At 35.8% G+C, this 24,782-nt stretch overlaps 1 protein-coding gene across 7 annotated transcripts in view; it reads left to right on the forward strand.

Annotated features, from left to right (window-relative positions):
* LOC134535546 (endoplasmic reticulum junction formation protein lunapark-A) overlaps window positions 1-24,782 on the forward strand; it is a 77,520-nt gene that overhangs the window by 41,478 nt on the left and 11,260 nt on the right. For 5 of the 7 annotated variants that reach the window (XM_063374711.1, XM_063374709.1, XM_063374713.1 and 2 more), the window contains one exon: window positions 2,560-3,094. The exons of the other annotated variants lie outside the window; for them this stretch is intronic. In XM_063374711.1, the coding sequence (XP_063230781.1) occupies window positions 2,560-2,615 (56 nt within the window). In that variant the 3' untranslated portion in view covers window positions 2,616-3,094. Of the gene's footprint in view, window positions 1-2,559; window positions 3,095-24,782 lie in introns of those variants that run through there. 7 annotated transcript variants of the gene reach the window in all.

Consider the following 24,782-nt stretch of genomic DNA (forward strand, 5'->3'; position numbering starts at 1 on the left):
GTAAAGCTATTCATAAAAAATCAAAACCCTTCCATGGAACACATGTTTATTAATAAAGAGGAGTATACAAGAGCACGCCAAACAATTCAAATTAATAAGTCATGCAACAAAAACCTTTCTTCAACTTTAAATAGAAAAACAAAATCTGTGACCCAAATGCGAGCCTGAACTAACGTATAACTATCATCGTAGTACACACCACGAAAGAGTGTGGGCCATCAAATGTAGTTAACTTGTCACTCGACAGAGCACGCGTTGCATGCTATCGGCGAGATATCAATATCGATATTCGACTAGTACGTGTGCACGCTCTATACAGGAAGCAACATAAGCAAACATGAATGATGCCAACTAGCGCTGGCTACATTTTTATAAGCGGTACACCGTGGCGACGCAGACAAACAGACAAAGGTTATAACGTTTAAAAAGTCTTTAAAAGAATATTTACTCATTAGACAACTTCATATTTCCGTTAATTGAATAAGTAAGTGGTAATGTCCGAATAAATATTAGATTTCTTTTTTAAAATACATTGTTTTATACGGAAAAAATACCTGCACAAAGCGCTTGGCATCTAATAGCGGGACCGAAAACATAATGTGACATTTACATAAGAGAGGTTTTTTTTATCCAAATTTTGACGCCCTAAAATATCAGTGCGACGATTATGCAATAAAACAAGGTACAGAAAAACCATTTAAGAAGTACCTTAAGAAACTTACAGAGTTTTTCTGTGTATAAAGAACTAATGGAAAATTCACTTTGACTTTTTATGTAGGTGGGATGATTGGGACATCCCTCCTTTTCGAAGCATTTTTTTGTATTGAAGCTGCAAGCTGTACTTGTGGTTCTTAATTTTTACTTCTGCAGGCTCACACCACAGCTGTTGGAGGCACAAGTAGTCCTTGAGTATGTATTTTTTTGGGGTATATCAGGAAATTGAAGCAAACTGTGATCAAAGTAATGAGGTGTGGTATATATAACTGTAAAGGTATGTAGGTAATTTACAGCATGGGTGTAACATATTTTAAGCCTACTCTTGATAGCTGAGGTATTTGTTTTGAGAGTTTTATTATAGATACAGCTTTAGGTAACTGATACTGATGCCAGTTTGCTTAGGCACTATTAACAATATCATTGTAAGTACTGAATCAATTGTAGCTGATGATTGTTGAAAATATAGTATTATGTATGTATATTGATTGTTGCTGCTTGCATTTTCTGCTATTTGTCATGTACATAGAGCTACAGATATTACATTTTTGCGAAAGATGTTTTTACGACTTGTGCCTGAGAAATGACATGATAATTTTGATTAGTGGTGGACTTACCTGTTACTTTTGAGTATCAGTGAATTCAGTTCCAGTGAAATTTAATGGTGAAAAACAGTGAACAATGAAATCACTATCTGTTAGTGCTCGCAACTGCTTCCTTGCATCGATGAAAATTGAAATGAAATGTTTCTGTGAAATCACTGCCGACTAGACCTTACCTCAGCAGACACTACTGTTTCCCGCACTTCGGAGCTCCCATTGCTATTGGTAAACAGCAATGGTAACCTGGTGGCTACAAAAGAAACTAGTACATGAAAGAGCTTCAGCTTTTGGTCATTAAATCACATTGGGTGTACCTTACCAGTGAATTCATCTACTTCCATAATATTCTGCTTGGCTTACATTCAGTGAACAGTGATTTTTTACATTTTTTTAGGTAGCCGATTTCACCAAATTTCACTGCTACCTGTAAGAACTGGTCTTGGGTATACCTGTGAAATGATATCAGTGAAAAGTAACAGGTGTGGATTTTACTGCCCACCACTAATATTGATGCATACAAAATACCCAGAATGATGAATGACAGTTAAAAATAGGGATAGTGTGTAGCTATACAATTCATAGTGTATTTGTAGTGCACAAAGGTAATACATTGAAACTTGATGCTATGCATACTTTTGCGAGGTGGCACATGGTAACACACTGACCTCGTATTCCAGGTCTCTGGTTTTAAACCTGGTCCAACAATATTTATTTCTCGATTTTCCTCAGTTTCCTAAAATCACCCGAGGGAAGTGTTGGGATGGTACCTATTATAGCCCAATATCCTTGTTATGTGCAGGTGATGCTCACTGTCCATAATGACCTGAGTGTCAACAAGACATAATTAAAGATGCAATGCTTTGTGACAGTAGTATCTCGTGTATACGTACAGCTATGGCCAATCGGTTGTTGGTTGTTTGTGAAATGGAAGCTATAAACTCACACAGAAGTCGTTAAATCCTATGTAAATTGCTATAAAAATGGGCAGGGGTATTTAACCCTTCCTTCCCTCCCTCCGCCCCAGCATGTGTGCAGATAAATAACCAAGATCACTCCAGGATAAAAGAGAAGTTTGCATTTGAAGGATAAAATATTTAATATGCATTTTGTTTTTGTGTGTTACATAACATAATATTTTAGGGTTGATACCATCTAATTTCAATAGCAGTCAGTCATAATAACTGTCAGATTTTAAATCTAATTTAAAATGATTTTGAAAAAAAAAATTTTATTTGTATTCCAGATGAGGTGAATACCACAACTAACAAGACTTCTGAAGGTGATAAAATTCATGACTAATTGTTATTTACGTAATTCATTAAAGAAACACACCAAATAGCACATTTTATGCAAGAGTATGTTGTTTGCCAATATGTTTCTATGAGACTAACAGAGTGTTTCCTTACTGACTAGGTTCTGTTTAAGTAATGTTCATTGTTTCAGGTTATTGTATTTATTGTGGTTATGTAATTCTTGTTACCATTTGTGGAAAAATTTTCCAGTTTTTATATGTTCTATTTATTTATCTCTTTACGTTATGAAAGTGCCATTTAGGCATGCTGTCTAATATATTATACCAGCAGTCATTTATTTTTTGGTGTAATTTTTTTTTCACTTTCTTATTAAATGCTATTGACCAAGTGTTTTGTCAATTACAAAATAATTATTATTACTGTGTTTACCTGTGGTAAAAATCGAATGATAATATTTAAAATTTTAAGTATACTTCCCTTGGAAATACATGCTATTTATGTCAGTAAAATGACATTTTGAAGTTACAAGTGTGATGTCATTTATTACCTTTCAATTTTAAGGTAATTGTAGCTATTTATGATCAGATATAGAATAAATTTCGTTAATCTATTAGTACGTCAAATTCATGATTTTATTAATGAAGATCACTGCGTACTTAATGATGCAGTTATTATTGCAAGTGAGGTTCTTTGGGTTTAAAGTTCAATGTTTTCTGTTGTGTAGTTAATGTTGAGATGTCCTATTGTAGAATTGGGTGGGTAGTGGTGTAAAGTTTATATTCATCCACTGAACAAGTGTTACCACACCGTGCACTTATTTAAGTACCTTCTGTCAAGTGGCTTGAATTTCCTAGTCTACTGCTTCCGACATCTTACTTCTTGGAGTTGGTGTACCAGATGGACATTCTTATGTATGTCGTTGGAGGTAGTGTATTTAAATGATAGGTCAGTTTAGTTTGCAAACAAATTTAGTCTAGTACACATTTGGAGGCATCTTACCTAAGTATGAGCAATATAGTTTCCATGCATAAATCCTGGGTTTATATTTGTTACACCCTTCTGTCTCTTTCATCTTAGCAAAGTTAAAAAAAAAATATTTATGTTCTTATTCAAGTTTGGTCTGTATAAATTTACTTAATGTTATTTCATGTGTTGTGTGCTTTTTAATATGTACATCTATTAGTTAACCAAGATGTTTGACTCATTATATGAAAAAAAGATTCAGTTTAATGACTGGACAAAGATCTGGTAAACTTACATTTAACATTTATTTTATACCTAGCTTGGTTGCAAGCTTGAATAACGGCTAAGGGCATAAGAAATAAATTACATTGTTTAATTTTTAGTAATATTTATTTAATTATAAAAGATTTTGAAGATTTTTTATTTAATAGAAATAACAAACTAATTAGTATGTGTATCTGGTAAAAATAATTAATTTTTATAGTATAAATAAAGAAGGAACACACTTTTATTGGCATAAAATAGCTGATCATAGAATTAGCATAATTAAACAATTAATTTAGAGTGGTAGTGTACTTGCACTTAGTCTTTCGTGAGTTTTCAGCTGTGAATTTTAGTCTCTATTAGAAGTTTGATTATATGAGTGCAAAAATTCATATTTTGATGGTTAGAAACAAATTGCTTTCGGAGTTCCTTATGTAACTTTTTTATGATAGAAAACTGTAATTTCACATCTACATAATTTGAGAATGTCCTTATTAATTTAGTGTTGTGGCAAAAATAGGTGTTGTTTTTTTTTTTTTTTTGCATGGGTCTGTGGTATGTCACACGTTAGATACTGTAGCAGCTATCTTGTGCAGTTGTAAAATAATTCACTGTTTCTTTTGCGTTGATTTGTTAACAACTGATTTGTTCCAGCAATGTAGATATGCTGAGATCAACTAAACACAATTTACAAGTGGAAAATTTATAAAAATTATGCAATAATTTAAAAATGAATTTCCAATCTTAAATATTGCACTTACGTAAATTAAAGACTTTGGGCAGTACCTATTTATTCTACCAAATATATCTTATTTTGATTGTAATTTATATGACCTGTAAGAAATCAGTATACATATAAATGAAATATTTGTACAAAATGGGAGCAGAAATATTCAAAATGAATTAACCCATTTTTTTAGTACATTAATAATTATTAGCAAATAAGTAGCTTAATTTTATTTAAAGTCATATTTTGTTCAGTTTTACTGGTTTAAAAGTACACAAAAAAATTGTAACAACCAATCAGTGGAAAGTACACTTAACTAACTACTAGATACTTCTACCTAAGTGATATAATTTTGTTAAGTTTTGTATAAAACAATACTTTATTTTTTTTACAATATTTTATACAATACCAAAACAAACACTGGACAAAATCAATAGACAAGAACAAAAATACATTTAAGTAAAAATCCAAATAAAAATGTACAAACTACATTGGACAACAAACAAAGGACAAGCGAGATTAAGATAATTTTTTCTTATTGTTCAGTTATTAATTTCAGGAAGATCATAATTATTATAATTTGTTATGAGTCTGAATAGAATATATTTTTTTTATCCAGTAGAGTCCCGCTATTCCAAACTAATTGGGACCAAATACTGTTCAGTTTAGCAGGAATTCGGAATAGGCGGATATCATGAATAATATCAACGTATTGACTCGTTAAGATGTAAATCAAGTGCGGGGACATCTGCTAATGTCATCTATACATCGTTGATCGGCTTGTGAACAGGTTCAGTGAAAGTCGGAAGGGAAGGGCAGTGACCTTCAACGACTCATAGCGCAGACGCCCTCCTGCATTCCAAACACATGACGTATCTAGGTCAGTGTTTACTCTTGCGAAGTTTTATGAACTGTGTGTGCTTATTGCAAATTCATTGTAAAGATTTGTTCCATGAGTGTTTAGTTACTTTACCGAGTCACTGTGCCTTTTTATTTACGTTCGTAGTCCTTGACGTCAGCTTTTAAACATTAATCCTGGCAAGTAAACAAAGTTGTTCTTCGTGTACTTTAAAAGTAAAAGTTGAAATGTTAAAAAGACTGGACAAGGGAGAAAGTGCTACTAAATTATCACTTGAATATGGTGTCGGAAAAGCAATGCTTAGTGGCTGGAAAATAAAAATTATGTTAAAATTGAGCAGTATTGTTCTGCTTTAAGTGAAAAAACTCTTGAAAAATAGCAAAAAATGACTGTCTTCATATTAAAAACTTGACAAGGCCTTATTCTTGTGGTTCACTCAAGAAAGACATAGGAATCCCCATTACTGGTCCTTTGTTAAAAGAAAAGGCGCTTGTCAACTAAAGTTTATGTATGATGACCCATTATTTTCAGCTAGCTGTGGTTTTTTGTATCGTTGGAAGAAAAGACACGGACAGCTGATAATTGCTGGGGAGAAGCTGACGATGAAGCAGCTGCCAATTACCTAAAAGAATTTAAAGACCTTGTTTCTTCCCAAAACTGCTCACCGAAGCAAGTTTACAATGCGGATGAAACCGGACTGAACTTAAAGGCTTTTCCTACCAAAAGTCTTGCTTCTTGCTTCGTAAGAAGAGAAATCTGCCCCAGGGTTTAAAATGGACAAACTTGGTATAACTGTCTTAGCTTGCAGCAACCCCTTGGCAATAAGCAAATTTTTGCTAATGGAAAAAGGTAAATCAGCAAAATCACGAGCATTCAAAAACTTTAACATTAACTCACTTCCTGTATATTTTAAGAATAAAAAAACAGCTTCGATGGAACGTGACTTTTTCAAGGAATGGTTTGAGCACCAATTTGTCCCTAAAGTGACTTTGTTCAATAGAGAAAATGGATTGCCTAATTGTGCTCTGCTGCTTATAGACAATGCTCCGTCCCACACAGAAGAAATGAAACTTGTTTGTGGAGACATCCAAGCAGTTTTTCTGTCACCCAATGTAACTTCAGTTCTTTAGCCTATGGCCCAGGGTATGTTGCAGGCCACTAAACAAAAATATAGAAAAATGCTGCTTCGCGCCTTACTTGAAGATGATGAAAATGAACTAACAATCCTGCAAAAACTTCAGAAAATTACAATAAAAGATGTGATTTACTGTATGGCTGAAGCATGGGATAATACCACTAACGGCGAATTACAAAAATCATGGAAAATTCTCTGGCCTACATTGGAATTTGTTGAAACAACTTTTACACCAGTAAAAGACTGTGACCTTCTTCCACTAGTCAATAAAATCCCTGGCTGTGAAGATGCAGAAGAAAGCTGTGTTGAGTGGACTGTTGTCGACGACAGTGGCCACCAGGAGTACGGAGACGAAGACATTGTAGCAATAATGCAGGGCTAATCAGCTCAGATCGACTCGGAGGAAAGCGAGGAGGACCTGAACACTCAAACTCGCCTTACTCTACGGTCGATCAACACGCTTCATCAACACCAAATGAATTTATATTCATGTGGCGATGGTGGAACATTGCATCCTCAAGTCGATTCAGTGCTCCTCATCAGAAAAAAATCACTGACTTCTTAAGTGTGTGTAAATTAGTTTTTTTTTTTTTGTTTAGCAGTGATTAAAAATAATTCTACAGAATTGCATACGTAAATGGAGCCGAAATGTGTTGTAAGTAACTAGACTTAATTCCAATTTGGTTTCAGGTGTTTTCATCAAGCTTAGGCTCTATGTCTTATTTAACTTCTTTGTATAACAAAAAATGTAAGTTTTTTCCACAAACGTCTTTTTTAATTTAATTTCTCCTGTTTTTAAGTTAAACTGAACTCTGTTCGGAATAGCAAGGTTCAGAATAGGGGGACTCTAATTTTCACCAATAACACAGGTCTGCGATGAAAAAGTTTTTTAAATAAATTTATCACAAACATGTAGATTTTGGTCTGTATATAGCAAATATAAACTTTGTTTTAACGCATCATGTCACATTATTTTTGCATATAGATAAATATTTAATAGTTCGTTAGATCGGTAAGTTTTTTTTTTTTTTTTTACAAAATTGATTCCATTCTATACTCTATGACTGACCATCCTATAGTCTATTGTTACTAACCTGCCTTTCCCCTGTGAGAAAAAGTATTAAAAAAAAGTTTTATGTAGTCTATGGCTAATCATAGTGGTTTAAACTGCAAAAAAAAAGTGTAATAAAAGATTGTTTTATTAAATCTGTAACTATGGCTCCTCGGAGTTTCAAAAACAATTCAAATGTATTTTGCTATATTTGCGGACAATATACAATAGTTAAGCAAAGATTAAAAATAACAGACTTTGTAAAAAATGCTTATTATGCTTACTTCGGAATGAGGTTATGTTACCAAGAGAAACAGTGGGTTCCGCATACAGTATGCCGGCTATGTGTTGAAGTGTTAAGACAGTGGACTTACGGTAAATCAAAAATCATTGTCATTTGGTATTCCTATGTTGTGGCGGGAACAAAAAAATCATACAGATGAGTGTTATTTTTGTTTGACCAATGTAACAGGATATAATTCTAAAAACAGCGCCAAAATTGTGTATCCTGATGTTTCTTCTGTAACAAAGCAGTTCAGTTGCGGACGAGCGTTCAGACTGAGCGGACGTGTTTCGGGCGCACTCCTCGGTTTCGATGTTTTGAAGCGATTAACTCCGTGTTAAACTTTTTTAGTTAGTGTTCAGGATCATTAATCATTAATTCCTCAATACTAGATCAATCGGAATTTGCGGGTTTTGATCTATCAAGTAACGATGTATCTATATCAGTACTAGACAGTGACGTCTGTGCGACCATGTTTCGGTCACCTCCTAAAAAACACCGGTAAAACCTGTGTTCACTCTGGAACTACCATCGAATGACACCCTCACTTCTGAAAGTATCAACAGGAACACAGTGAACATGGAAGATCTGCTCAAAATAATGAATACGGTATGTGTAAAAATCGAAGAGTTAAAAAATGAGAACTGTATACTGAAAACCCTGCTTATGGATTCCAGAGCGGAAACAGCAGAAATACGGCAGGAACTAATTAATATTAAAGGAAAACTATTCTCCGACAATCATCCTGAATCTTCATACAGTCAGGCCCTCAAGAAGCCTTTCATCGCCAAGCCAGCTGACCGCGCAATTCCACAGAACCGCGCCGGTAATAGCAACCTGTCCTCTGACCTACATTCCACTCAGCGCGACAGCACAAAGGAAAATAACAAATGTGACGACACAGATGGTTTTACGCTGGTACAGCACACACGTAAAGCCAAGTCAACAAGCCATCTTGAAATGAAGCGTGAACTGGTCATGAAAAAAACACCCATGAAAGTGGGCATTAGAAATATATTCTCGTTAAAAATGATTCCCAAACCTATTTATAAAAAAACGAAGGCACTGTTTATAACTAGGTTTGATCTGACCGTGCAAGAACAAGAGATCATTGATTACATATCTAATGAACTGAACTTATCCCAAGTTAAAGTAACAAAACTCAAAACTAAATTCAACTCCTACGCATCTTTCCACATTTCCGTGCTGGAAGAGGACTTTTCTAGAATAAATAACATTGTCTTTTAGCCAAACGGCTGCTTGTTAAGCCCCTTCTACGGCAAACTACATCATGATCAAATTCTAAACAACAACTCTGCATCTGAAGAACCCATCATCAGGCCTAGTGCATCCACTTCCACATCCACCTCTACTTCTATTTCCGCATCCACATCTACTTCAATCTTGGTGCCTGGAGGAGCATCTTAATCTCCACCTGTGAAACAGTTTCTTGAAGAATATTCAGTTGCGTATCAAAATGTGAGAGGTTTACGAACCAAATCTATTGAATTTCAGGAAAACCTAATTAGTTCACATTTTGATATTATTTGTTTAACAGAAACATGGTTTAACAAAAATAATATAAACTCTCACTATTTTACAGACCGTTATTTAGTTTTTAGAGATGATAGAAACTCACAACTGACAATGAAGAATAGAGGCGGAGGTGTCTTATCTGCCATCAATAAGCATAAATTCTTATCAGTGCATCCATTGTATGATTACGTTTTCCCCGGCATCGAAGCTGTCTGGTTAAAAATAAAACTAACGCCTACGAAATCATTAATACTTGGTACTATCTACTTACCTCCAGATATCACACCTAATGTTTACCGGAATTATTTTGAAGCCTTGGAAGATAAACTGCTAGTTTGTTGTGATGATATATTGATTCTCGGTGATTTTAATGTGCCTGGCATTGACTGGTCTAATTCTCATCCTGATAACATTATACACTCACATGTCAAATCTAAAGCCAGTTACCTACTGAATTTCACATCCAGTCTTGGTTTATCACAATTTAATTGTACCCAACCAGCTATAAATCTCTTAGATCTGTGTCTTTATAATCTTCCTCATTGTTTGGTATCACATTCTGCTGATATCCTTATCAAAGAAGATATATTCCATCCCGCTCTAAATATTAACATCATGTTAGAAACATGTCATAATAATATTAATCCCTCTTCTGTGTTCAGAAATTTCAAAAAAGGGAATTATCTTGGTCTTTACAACTCTATTAATGACTGTGACTGGTCACTTTTTTATAGTTCTACTGATGTTAATGATCTCGTGGATCAACTAACAACTTGTATTTCTGAAAAAATTGATACTTATATACCTCTTTCTAGTAAAAAAAAATCTAAATATCCTCTTTGGTTTTCCAACGAATTAATACGTGCTCTTAAATCTAAAAAACATTTCCACAAGTTGTACAAAAGAAACAATAATCTTTTCTACTATGCAAAGTTCTCTCATTTTAGAAAATCTGTGAAATCTCTAATTAAACGCGACAAAATCCATTGGACTCAATTAACAAACAACAATATCAAGAAAAACCCTAAAAGTTTCTGGAGATATGTTAAATTAATGAAAGATGGTTATTATGAACAACTTTCTCTTAAAGTAAATGGTGATATATCACATGATCCGAATGTGGTAACTAATGTGTCTGCTCAGTATTTCTCTAGTGTATATGTAACCCCAAATACTTCTCCCCCAATAACTACATCGGTCATGTCTGTTGAGACTATAGCTGTGCCTAAAATTTCTGAAAGTCTAATACTCTGGGCAATTAAGGACTTAAAATCAACTAAATCCACTGGTCCTGATGGCATTCCCAATTTTATTCTTAAAGGCTGTGCCCAACTTTTAGTACCTCTACTTTATCACATTTTTAACACCAGTCTGAAAACTAATATATTTCCCAATAATTGGAAAATAGCAAAAATGATTCCTATTCATAAAAATGGTTCAAAATTAGATGCCTCAAACTACAGGCCTATATCATTACTTAATGGGTTCTCCAAAATTTTTGAAAAAATTATAGCTAAATTTTTAAATTTTCAACTTAGTAATACTCTCACCAATAATCAACATGGTTTCAGGTCTGGTATGTCTACTACCACTAATCTTCTTACCTTTCTGAATCCTGTATATAATATAGTTACTAATAGGGGTCAGGCCGATGCCTGTTACCTCGACTTAGCTAAAGCCTTTGATACTGTAAACCATTCCTTACTTCTTATTAAATTATCCCATTTAGGTCTTTGTGGAAACTATATCAATTGGTTCTCAAGCTACCTATCCAACAGAAGTTTTTTTGTATCGATCAACAATCATAGATCTTCTCAGTATAATGCGTGTTCTGGTGTTCCCCAGGGAGGTACTCTTTCACCTCTTCTCTTTAATATATTTATTAATGACATTACACAAGTACTTTGCTACTCTACTGGCATTCTTTTTGCTGATGACCTAAAAATTTATAAAATTATTTATTCCTAAGAGGATTGTGAATTATTACAAGAAGATATTATTAAAGTTAATAATTGGTGTCTAAGAAACTTGGTCAAACTCAACAAAGATAAAACCAAGGTTATATCGTTCACTAGGAAATACCATCCGATTAAATATTCATACAAATTAGCGAATTCTATCATCTCTCAAGCCCACTACACAAAGGATCTCGTTATCATTCTTGATTCAAAACTATATTTCCATAAACATTTAGATTACATATATTCCTATGCACGAAGAACTCTAGCGCTTATAAAATTTATTACTTCTTATGCAACCAACTCAGACTCACTTATCTCTCTTTACATGGCACTTATAAGATCAAAATTAGAATATGGTTCTGTTATCTGGAATGGTATCAACTTAACAGATACTGAAAAAATCGAAAGTATTCAAAATAAAGTTATAGATTTAATTACTACAAGGAACCTCCCACGCCCCAATTGGACACCTCTGGTAGACCGTAGGGCCTATCTTGATGCTCTTTTTGTTCATAATTGTTACATTCATAAATTCAGATGCCCTTATTTTCTTGACAATACTGCCTTAAGAATTCCTCAATTCAATTCCCGCTTACGCTCTACTCTGTGTACTCTTCTTACTAATAATGATATTATTTATAGACTTATAACAAATTACAATAATCTATATTTGAATTCCAACAGTGTTTAATTATAAATTCTGATTTATGTCTGTCATAGCTATATTATTTTTCCTCCAAACTCTCTTAACATTTAATAATATGATTTTACCTATATGTTTTATGTGTTATGTGTAATGGTTCTTTAACCTTTGTTAGTGTTTTGTCTGTTTTGTTATTATCACTGCTAGTGTGTGGTACTCTTGCTCTCGTTTGCTGGCCTTCTGTAGATGTTTTCCTCCTATGGAACCGACGGAGGTGGGAGTCCATACACTGGTAGTGATAACTATGTTCCTGTTGTTACATGCAGTGCCCACCACTAAAGTCTACCACTGTTGGTGGGCATGTGACAAATTCAAAATAAATAAATAAATAAAAAATAAATAAATAAAAAGCCAGTTCCACATGGACCCGAATTACCCATACCAGTTCCTACTAACAATAACAGCTTCGAAACGCCTTTATCACAAAACTCAGAACAAAGTGATCATCTGCAAAGCAGTGGTGAAATTTTTCACCATACAAATGACCCTCGGCCTTTAAAACAGCAAGAACTGAATGATTTGGAACGGGATCTTGGATTACCTAAGGACGCTGCAGAACTTCTCAGTTCTCGACTAAAAGAAAACAATTTATTAGATGCTGCAACTACATTTTACTGGTATCGAAGCAGAGAACAAGAATTTGTGGAGAATTTTGAGAAAGAGGATAATTTAGGATTTTGCTGTGATATTGGCAGTTTAATACAAAAATTCAATATCGAATGCAATACACAAGAATGGTGACTCTTTATAAATTCTTCAAAAAGAAGCTTAAAGGCTGTCTTTTTGCATATCGGCAATAAATTTGCATCGATACCTGTATGCAAATATTGATAAAAACCACCCTTGAAAAAACCTGGAAAAAACCAGGAATTTTATTATCCCAGAAGAGTGGCCACCCTGGTAACTGTCAAATAGGGATGTAATTAATGGATAATAAAATTACACTGCAATTTTTATAATTGGTTAAATGTCAGTAGAAAATGTCATAACACCATGTTTAATAATTCAAATATTAAATATAAAAAAATCTAAGCAAATTTTTATAGTTTAGAGTTTAAACCCAGCTTGGTGCTGTGTCTTCACACAATATCTATAAAAATTGATGTTAAGTTTTACTAAAGAAATTTTGCTGCTTCGAGATTACTATATCACAAAGTGCTATGGTTGAAAGCATGAAAATTATGTCAGTATCATTTATGAAGAATTTAACTTTAAGAAATTATTCAATATGAGGTAGCTATGTAAACTGTGTTAGTTTCCTAAAGCCGTGAGTGCCAGGCACATCACTGCCATTACATCGAGAGGTCATTTGTGAATAGAAAATAACAAGTTAGTAACACTTTTCTGGCACTACGAACCGAGTCAAGTATCGGTTAAAGGTTATGGCTAACCAACATGTGTTTTGTAATTAGAGGCATTATTTTCTATCAAGCAGAATAAATTTTAAATTCAAATTCTAAGTTATACATTAAACATTTCTGTGTGTATTTTTGTGTGTGTATGTGGTTTGTCTCATATAAAAACTATATCACTTAAGTATGTACAATGCAGAAAAGAAATTGTGGCCATAAAAAACTTAACTTAAGAATCTGTAATAAAATAAATATATTAAATAAATCGAAACTCAGCAATAAATTATCACTACGATCAATATTATGTTATATCCTGTAATGAAACTAATGTTTAAGAATCACATATAAACACAGCAGAGAAATTACATATCACTAAACACGTTATCCAGAACACCTGTAATTAAAAAGCATACATTAGCACATTTACCCTGAGCATATATTCAAATGCTATATCTTTTTATGGTTACAGGTGTTAACAAAAAGTCATGACAACAACCTACGTAGAGTTGAATTTCTACTCAAGTTTTTTAAAATGCATTCTAATTATTGACAATTATGTTTCCTAACCTAACCAAAATTTACCAAACCTAATTTCATGTAAATAAACCTCATTTGGGTTGGGTTAGGTTACATTATGTTGGTTGAGGATAGGTTATGTTAGGTTAGTATCTGTGTACATGCCCTTACATTTAATATGTTTTGCTTGTGGGACATTACCTAATATATAACCGAAAATATAAGAACGTTCTGTTTGTAATTTGCCCGACATTCAAAACAAGAAAGCTGCGAGGAAGGTACTTTTACACTATTTTAAAAACACGCCCCAACCTAACGGAACGTTTTCACGCACATACTTTCATAACGTGTTAATTAGTCACTCACTTTTTCACGGTCGTGACGCCCAGATCTAGAAGAAATGCTGTCATTTCTGCGACATCACCCTGTTCCAGTTGACCTGTATTCATTAACATTGTAACTCTTCGTGCCACGTTGATAATATCTTGCTGTCTCTGATGACCGGTTGTCTCCTTCTTCTTTACATTCATTTTAATAACCTAACAAACCGTAATAACTAACACAAAGTTACACTGTAAAAGCAATAGTTCACTACAAGTTACAATTAAGACAACCCTTTAAATTAGAAAATAAATTAGTACACAAATACACTGGATGTTTTCGGAAAATCAGAAGTCGTTTTGAGCAAACAAGCGTTCAACATGGCTCGAGCCGACACACAGTTACGTAGGTGATTCATCCGCAACAGCTTGCAACGTCATCTGTAAACAAAATAACTTAACTTTCGTATATATTAAACAATATTACTCCAGGATCTGGAAGTAAACATATGTGAAACATTTTAAGCAATATTTATCGTTATTTCAGCTGTTCAAAATTACATACTAAGGAACTATTTCTTCAAGTGTGTAGCCAACATACCGATAAATATCATTGCCACGCGTGTTTAAAAACTTACATATAAAATTAACAAATACAAATTATTTCAGTATTCATACACACGTACGGAAACGTAATAGCTTGATAAATTATGTCGTCCTATTTTGTTTATTTATTTGTCAAACAAATTGCACAATAGTAAACCAAATATTCTTAGTTCCATTTTTCAACAGTTCTTCCCAAAAGTACGAACTTACCGTGCGGCGACTATAGATTAGTAGTTGTGGACATTACTGATCTAAAGCTGTGTTGACAGTTTGATAATCTATTTTGTATTTGAAAATTAAAAATTTTAAATATAATTTTTTCAAATATTTTTTAGAAACCGTTGGTGCCACCTTTATTAATTGCTATTACTTTCGAAATTTTCCATTTATCAGTAAAAACATGAGTTTTGAGACTTGAACTAAACAAATGTTCAAGTAGAGGAACCAGTAAATGTGAGCAACCTTTCAATATGAAACTTGGAATACCATCAGGTCCAGTGTTCAGGGAGGATTTCAGAGTCTTTGTTCCCCAGAGTACAAGGGATTTTGATACAACAGGAACAGATATTGTGTCATGAAAGGTTGTTGCATTAAAAACTGTATGATTAGAGGATTGTGGGACATAAACATTTGCAAAATATTGGGCAAAAACATTTGATAGTAAATTTGGATCACATTGTAACCATTTTTCATTAATTTTACGTAGTTCCAAGACTTTTTGGGATTCTCCTTGATGTTCATTTTTCTAGTCCAATAAATTTTATCATGTTTAATGAAGTATTTGCTTTTACCTGATAAAATGAAAAATAATATTAGTAAAAGATATTATTGCTTCTATAGAGTTTGTGATAGTGTTTTTTCGACTTCAGTGCTTGAATTGCTTCTTTTGAGAACCAATGAGGGTGTTTCGATACCTTTTTGGTTATCACAGGAATGAAATTATTTATGTTCTTGCACATACATAAATATAGTTAATCCACAAGATAGTTAACATCAGAAGATTGGTATAAAAGTTAGACCAATCACAATTTTTAACAGCATTCTAGAGGCCTAGATAGTCACCATTTTTGTAGGACCTGAAAATAGTGAGTTTGGATTGTAGGGAAATCTATCAAATCAAATTTTTATATTTAAAGCAGGGTGATATAAAATCTTCTTTTACAAGAGGTTCAGCCGCTGTATTTACTGAAAATTCACACATGTTAGTAAAATAAAGATCTAAAAGATTTCTACATTTCTAGGAATTATGGTTTTATTAATCTTCTTTTACAAGAGGTTCATCTGCTTTGTTTACTGAACATTTACACATGTTAGTAAAACAAAGTTCTAAAAGATTTCTAGGAATTAGGGTTTTATTGTACTGAATAGGCCACGACTCAACACGAAATTAAGGAGATGCTGAGCCTTGTTTTTTTATGTGCACAAGTTATTGTCGTCCCCGGACGACAAGGTGGAACTTCTGGCAGATTTCCTTCATGCTTCATTTATCCCTAACATCCTGCAAGGGGTCATTTCGCACATTCCACCTCATTACACCCCTCCTCCTCCTCTTCCTGAGCCCGGAGACATCAAACTCACAACTCCGTGGGAAGTTCATTCGATCACTTCTCACCTCAAACCTAAAACCACCCCCGGTCGAGACAACATCCATCCGCACTTCGTCTTCAGAAAGGCAACCGTGTACTTGACCAAACTCATCAACAGCATTCTCCTTACAGGCAATTTCCCCACCAAGTGGCAGGCTGCAATCACCGTGCTTATTCCAAAGTCGCACGCTCAAGCTTACCTTCCATCAGGCTACTGCTCCAATAGCCTCCTTTCTGTGTTCTCTTAAGTGGCCAAGAAAGTAATTCTGCACCACATAGAACATCGCCTTATTCCTCTCTGGCCCCTTTCTCCATTTAAGTTTGGGCTCTGGTGGGGGCTTTCAGTGCAGCACACTGTGGCCCGCGTCGTAGACCGCGTCACTTCAGGATTAACTTCATTTCAACACACTGGTGTTGTTCTACTAGACCTCACTGAAGCCTTTGATAGTGTCAACCATCGTGCACGCCTTGTTGGCATATCAAGGCTTTCCCCTCATCACTCATACATCGTGAATATCAGCTTCACATTGATCATATTCTTTCACAGCCCTGCGACATCCGTGCCGGAGATCCTCGGGGTTTGACTCTCTCACCCCTGCTCCTCTTATTCACATCCGATGCTCCCAACTCTCCATCACTGTCACATCAGCTTGTGAGCAGATGACACTGATGACTTCCCTGCTCGCCTCACAAGGGCAGTGGCCATCCTCATTTCATACTACCATAGTAAAATCACAAGCTTTCCTCTTCACCAGTCGTTTTCCCCGGCCTCCCCCCCTTACTAGCCAGGGTGTGGTGATCCCGTGGTTGCCGTCTGTGATGTATCTTGGAATATGCCTGGATGAGGGTCTAGGTGAGGGGCACACTTGTGAACAGTGTGGCATCATTCCGAAGAGCCATCCACGCCCTTTCTCCTGTCCTTCTTTCCCACTGACCTTCCGCATCAATCTCTTTTACTTTTACATTCTACCTAGCCTCCTTTACTGCTCCCCCATCTAGGCCCATGCCTCCCCAACCATCTACTGCCTTTCCCTCATCTCCCACAATTTTTACCTCAGACTGCTGCTAGGGAAGCCTCGCTGGACACCTGACCCACACCTCCTCACTGCATCCGATCTCCAGCCACTCCCACTGTTTGTCACTTCCCACGCCGACAAGTTTTATGGTTACCTCCGTGAATCCCGGTACTTTGTTGTCCAATTTATAGCACATTATGACCCCACCCTTCCTTATCCACACAAACGCCTTCTTAATTACCGCCCACACCAACATCCTTCCTAGTGCCACTACTCTTCCCCCCCTTCCCCCTTGATTTTACAAACCAGCCAACTTTACAGTGCCGTTATTGCTAGTCTGCACGTGTACACATATCCTGGGTGCCACCAGTATCGTGACCACTACGTGTGTGAAAGTTCTAGTTAATGTTATGATACGCCTAGCAGACACGTGATTTTAATTTCCTCTCATAGAGTGGGGTTTTTTATCCGAATTTTCCCCATGTATGTGTATATTAATTACCATCTTATATATAGGTTGTGATGACATACAACTTTTTTTTTGCTTCCATCACACAGAAATAAATAAAAATGTTTGGCATTGTTTATGTTACAAATTTCTCATTGTAATGGTTCAGCTATTTACTGATTGTACGAGAGGGACCAAAAAAAAAAGATTTTTGTCAAAAAACATTTATTTATTACCTTTTTTTTTACAAAATTTCTACAATCACCTTCAAAGTACTCTCCATTAGATGCGACACACTTGTCAATTCTTTATCCCACTGTTTGAAGGACCTCTGGAACTCTTCAACTTTGATATCCTCCAGTGCCCTTTGCAAAGCTGTTTTTACCGCCGCCACATCAAAAAAATGCTTTCCTTATAGATTTTCCTTCATTCTCTGGAACAGGAAAAAGTCAAATAGGGCTAGGTCTAGCACATACGGACGGTGGGGGATGTCAGACCACCCCTGAGAGGCGAAATAGTGGTTCACTCGTAAGGCAGTGTGTGTAGGGGCGTTGTCGTGATGAAGGAACCAGTCACCTGATCACCAAAGTTCCGGGTGTTGTTTCCACACATCCTCTCGCAAACGTCTTAAACTTCCAAATAAAAGTGCTGGTTAACAATCTGGCTAGGGGGAACAAATTCTCGGTGTACAATTCCACAAAAATCAAAAAGACAAATGATCAACTTCTTAACATTCAACCTCACTTGTCTTGCTTTTTTGGTCTGGGGGAGTTGGGAGTCTTCCACTGACTTGATGCTTTCTTTGTTTCTGGGTCATACCCGTAACACCAACTCTCATCACCTGTAATGACTTTGGTCAAAATGTTTGAATCACTTTCAATCTCTTTTAAAGTCCTGGCCCATATTCAATTAATGAATTTTTTATCCTGTTCGATAAGTCTAGGAACAAATTTAGCGGCAACACGTCTCATTTGAAAATCAAACCTCAGTTGAAATCTGCTGGCACGAGCTTTTACTCATTCCTATCTCTTCTGAAATTTTGTTGATCGTGAAATGACGATCCTTGTTGATTTTTTCAACGTTTGCATTGTTTCTAGTTGTTGAATAGCGCCCAGAACGAGCATGGTCTTCAACACTCATCTCACCTGTTTAAAAATTCCAAACTACTCAAAAACTTGTGTGCAGCTCATAGCATCCTCCTTGTAAGCATGTTGAAGCATTGGTAAGCTTTCGTGGCCGATTTTTCAAGCAGGAAACAAAATTTCACACACACTCTTTGTTCTTTTAAATCTTCCATAATGACTTCGCAGGTGGAACACCAGAACAGTAAGAGAAAAACAACACTAAGATCAAACATTAACCTACAAACTGATGCCGTCTGAGCAGCTGTTTAGTGAAGGTATCTACTAACCCCATCTAGCAGGAGAACTCTCTACTACATCTACGAATAGCAGCACGCTCTCAGTCAGGTTTTTTTTTAGCCCTCCTCATACCTTAATTCATGAATAAATTAAATTTTGAAACCAAGCATTGGAACATTGGAACATTGGAATGCAATATATGTGCAATGTTATGAGCAAATTGAAATAATTTATACATAGGCCTATGTATCACTCCTGTTCACAGTCGGCTATGATGATGTGTACCGTTTCAAAGATCAGTGAATGGGGAACTAGTGAAGCTAGCAGCTAAGATTTTTAGCCTGGACAGTGTTACATTACCCTGGTTATCTTGTTTCGTTTCCGGCTGTGATTATGGATCATGAAACCCAATATGTTTTTTTGCTAGAGGGAGGGATGAATATGAGAAAAAGAAGGTTACTACAACAATATTTAGCAACTGCTGCAAAGCTATATAAGCTACATGAAGAACAAGCTGTGCACTTGGCCATACCTGTTACTGTAAAATACTTTGGGTGTGATATTGAATGGTTTCCTTGGTTTCCTCTTCTGCTGGAACAAAGTTATTTGCCAGCCAGTAAATGCAGGAGGTTTCCTTGTTGCCTAATGGCAACCCTACCAGGTACTTGAATGGAATTCAAAGGGCCTGCCTAGTTATGGGGTATATCTATGTTAGTGATGCGAGATTACAAGTGTGACACTCACTAGTGCTTCCAGTGCAGTATTTCCTCTAAGAACATTATTGTGGACTGGTGTGCAGTCTTCTCGTCGTGAATAGCTGTGAGATTTGAGTGGTAACCATAACATTATACGGCGAAGAAATGAAGTAATGTAAGGCCATCGAGTGCTTTCAGGAATCTGTACCCAGGTGTTTCATAAATTATCCTGTGAACACACATATAGCCATTTTCACGCTTCTAAAAATAAAGTTTCAAAACTTAATACGGAAACATAACTACTTGTCCATCCTCAATGTATTTTTTAATGCTTTTCATAAACAGATCCTACTCTGATATCTTATGCGTGGTTTCTTCTGAAGCTCTGTGTTGAGCTAGGTGGGCCCCCATGTTGACAGCTTGGTGATTTCCTATTTGTGTAAATGTAATGAATAAAAGTTTTGATTTTATTCACCAATTAAAAACTTACAATATATATATATTTATTTCTGCAGTTTGCTGTTGGTCTATTTGTGAATATATGATTCTTCATTACAGCAATAAGTCTATACAAAAAATTTTAATACAATTTTTTTAAACCAAATTATATACAATAAATAAGAATATTATGCTAAGTTAAGCAGTGATGATAGTAATTTGTAATTTGCATTAGGGAACCTGTGTAGTATGTAACTCCACAGTAAATTGTCAGTCCAGAGAGAGTTCTAAATGTTTTTAAGTTTATAAGATGTTGTAGCAAGTGTTTTTGTCTGGAAAGGGAAAACATTAAAAATTATGTGTGATGTTTTGGTGGGAATCAAAGACTGTGAACCAAGTAAGCCTGGATGGTTAAGAACGTTTATAAATTTTATTTTATTCTGAACCATTTTATCATGCCTTTCTGTACCTCACACCAGTGATAGATGAATATGCCAGAGCCACTTTCTGCTAACTCCATTTATTATTTTTGTTTACGTGGTGGCAGTCACAGGATAATAATTTAATACATACATATTATGACATGCAATATATATTATTATTGTCAATACAGTACTTTTCATTCACACCATCATGGATTTTATGCATAAAACTTTTAAACACTGAAATAACTCACCACTTTAAAAGTCGTATATTTTATAACCCAGTATGAAATTGCAATGCACTTGCATTACAGTGGACAATAGAATAATATATTATACTTGCTTTAAAATTCTATGACTGTTACGAAAACACAACAGTATCTGACAATTTAATACATTGTCTTCGCTGATTTCACTTCAAGATCAGTCTGACGTGGGTTGAAACTTCTCTTCCTCGATTGTCTTCCTTTAGCGGTGCCATCTCTTTTAAGCATGAAGCAGTAGTCTGCTGTCATCTTTACATCACACCTGCCCTGGTATCTCTTTTCCATGTCCTTTATGTCCTGGTGAAAACGTTCTTGTTCTTCACTGACATCGCCAAGATTCGCAGGGAAAAAATCAATATGTGAATGTAAGAAGTGAAGTTTCACACTCATGTTACATACTAATTTCATGAAATCCTCCAACATCTCTTTTACCATTCTTTTTTACTCTGGATGGTTTTTGTTATTACCTAAAAATATGGCCAAACTTCTTCAAAAGAAACCTCAGGCATTTTTTTCTACAAGATTCATTGTATTTTTGAACATACTGGCTTTCATTAATTTTCTGATCTGATTTGTTACCAAATACTGGAAGCAGTCTCCTTCTTTTGGAAGAGCTTTAGTGAACTGCTTCATTAATCTGAGTTTAATGTGAAGAGGAGGTAATAGTACCTTACTTTGTTGAACAAGTGGTAATGTCTGTGAACCAGGTTGTAGGGTTTTTCTTTTGGAATAGTCTGTCTGCTTCCAGTGTTTGTCTTTGACTCTGCTGTCCCATTCACAAATAAAACATGGCATTTTTATGTAGCCAGATTGTAGACCAAGTAGCATACTAACAATTTTTAAATCACCACAAATTGTCCAAGAATGTTTTTCATAATTCACACATTTTAGCAGAACTTTGAGATTTTCAAATGTTTCCTTGAGATGCACTGAATGCACAATGGGTAATGAACCAAAGAAATTTCCATTATGTAAAATTACAAATTTGAGACTACTTTTGTACGAGTCTATAAATAACCTCCACTCACTTGGATTGTAAGTGACGTTAAAGAAATTCAATAAACCCTCTTCTTCTTTAAAGAATTTTATTAATTCCTTCTCTCAAGTCCCATACCAAGAGAACGAAACTCCAGGTGGTAGGAGATTTTTTGCTTTCAATCTTGATCCAAGCAATTGGGCAGCATCCTTTGTCAGATTTAAGTCACAAGTTAAATCGTTAAGTTTATTTTGAGTGAATAATTTTGGCTTAGAATGTTTTTCAGACTTGTAATCATCAGTATTATCACATTCATTTTCTGAACTGCTCTCCTGTAGCACATTTCGAGAACGGGAGTTGGAACTGGGATAAGAAGAGATTCACAATGCGTAACTGGTCGTACTGCCGAAGGAATGTTCAGATATTGTATGTCCTTAGTTTTTGCGTTATGACCTTGAATGTTAACCATACAGAAATAACAAACGTTAATATGATTTTGTAACTCCCTCCAAACCATTGGAATTGCAAAGGTAATTGATTTTTTGCACCATTATTCCACAGTCTCAATCCCTCGACACATGTATGACACCTTGTGCGGTGTCAGTTTTTGTCTTGAACACCAAGCTTTATGCCGAAGTAAGCATAATAGACATTTCTCACAAAACTTGAGGGCGTACGGTGTTGTGGTGAAATTATCGGTGGAAATTAGTGGGCGCCACCACGTGAGTGGGCACGTGGACCCGGCTGGAGACTCTAACCCAGGGCGTTACGTGGCCCGTGTGTGGCGAGATATTAGCCCTCTAGATGTTACACGCAGCTCCCGACCCTACCTAAACCCGCTCTCAGCGTCGGGCACGCTTCTAATCCGCAGTGGGCTCTCAGGGCGTCACACACGCCGCTGGCCAGGTTAGGAACCCACGTGGCCCCCCCCCGAACACGAAAACATGTAACACAATTAATTGGTTTTTATTCTACTCACGGTATACGTCCTTACACGCTCCTTCACTGATACAACTGTAAATCACCCGAGGCACGAATCAGATTAGAGGAGGCTGACTACGCACGTGGTCGCCTCAAGGCAGCGACACGACCGCCCTCGGCCAGCGGGAGAGAGAGACTGGGCTGAGCTCATCGCTCGCAGGTGGCAACATGGCGCCCTTCGCGCCGAACACAATTACCGTTACAACTTGCTGTAGCGTGCCCCGGGTTACTCTTAGAAAATACATAACTAATTTTACAATAATTATTAGATTACTTCCATGTCGGCCACGCGTGAAACAAGATAGTAAAGACGACAGGTCACCTAACCCAAAATGTAATACTCTAAACTACCAGCCAGGAGCCATACGATCAACTGGGACTGAGCTAGTGTTATAGAGCCGGGAGGTAAACACCTCCGACTGCGCACATCACTGAAACTAGATGTAACCTAGCCTTAACCTGTCAGCCACTCGGCGATTGAATTGTACCAAAAAGCCCGAAATATCGTCACAGGACTCCTACAGCATTTAAGTCTTTAAACTGACAACGCAGCGTCATAATGATGTGACTGTTAAGTGCAGATGTTAATATTCAATAAGCAGAGAACCATAGCTTCGCCGAGTGCTGACCATAAGCTAATCAACGCGTGCCGGCGGACTGATTCCCTTCTCAAGAGAGAGAGGAGGCCAGCGACTGTATTAAGCTACGCGGCGCTTATATAGGCCACTGAAACTATGACACGAGGAGCGCTGGTGTCGCGGCCGGAGGGGGAGGAGAGGTGAAAAGGAGGGGATGTAGGGGAAAAGTATTCGGAGAGGAAGGGGAAAGGAGGGGAAGGAGCGCTATCATCGGAATCGGCGATGAAGCCATCCGCTTCAAATCAAATCTTTGTAAATTATATAACTGTATTATATTTCGGCATTATTTGAATTTAAAAAAACTGGTATGTCATTTGTTAGTTTGCGTAGCTGTTATTGTGTTGTTTGGAGTACATGAAATTATTTTGCAAGATCCTACAAGAAGTAGGTTTAGACATGCACGTACACAATTTTCTGCTGTTCAATTTTTTGTGTAACATAGTATGATTTTATTTTCTTTATAATTCTACAGATAATTTTTAATTTTATATACTACCGTCAAGTGGGGTTACTTTGACCACTGGGGTTACTTTGACCAAAAAGTAATAAAATATTGTAGCACCTCTGGTGGCAATTGTATGAATATTATCATATCAAACATGGCGTACTTTCCATTGTGTGACCTCTTTTAAATGTTCTCTATGGACTAAAAAAGCTTTACATAATATTTCATGTTTATGTTATTTATGATGTTCATCTGTTATTTTTGATGCTAATTAGAAGCGAGATAAAATCTGCATGGTGAAAGAAAATCTTCACAGTTTCTCAGTGTTTTACGATTTGGTAAGTACAAATTATGTATCCTGAATGGATTCCAATAAATATTTACATGCTCATGGATGTTTAATATGCAGTAATCATAATTCATTAAAACATGGCATATTTTTATGTGAAATGGGGTTACTTTGACCGGTCAAAGTAACCCCAGTGTCAAAATAATATTCATATATTTTTTTTAATATGGTAGGTACACTATCAGCTACTACATTGTTTTGTAAATCTGTTCACAGGAAGATCATGGCAAGGAAGTATATAAGAGAACCACTCAATAGGAGATACAATAGTATTTCTAAAGATGTCCTCAAAATTGCAATGGCAGAAGTAAAAGCA

This window comes from Bacillus rossius, chromosome 8, assembly GCF_032445375.1.
Source record: "Bacillus rossius redtenbacheri isolate Brsri chromosome 8, Brsri_v3, whole genome shotgun sequence".
In the NCBI taxonomy this organism is placed as follows: domain Eukaryota; kingdom Metazoa; phylum Arthropoda; class Insecta; order Phasmatodea; family Bacillidae; genus Bacillus; species Bacillus rossius.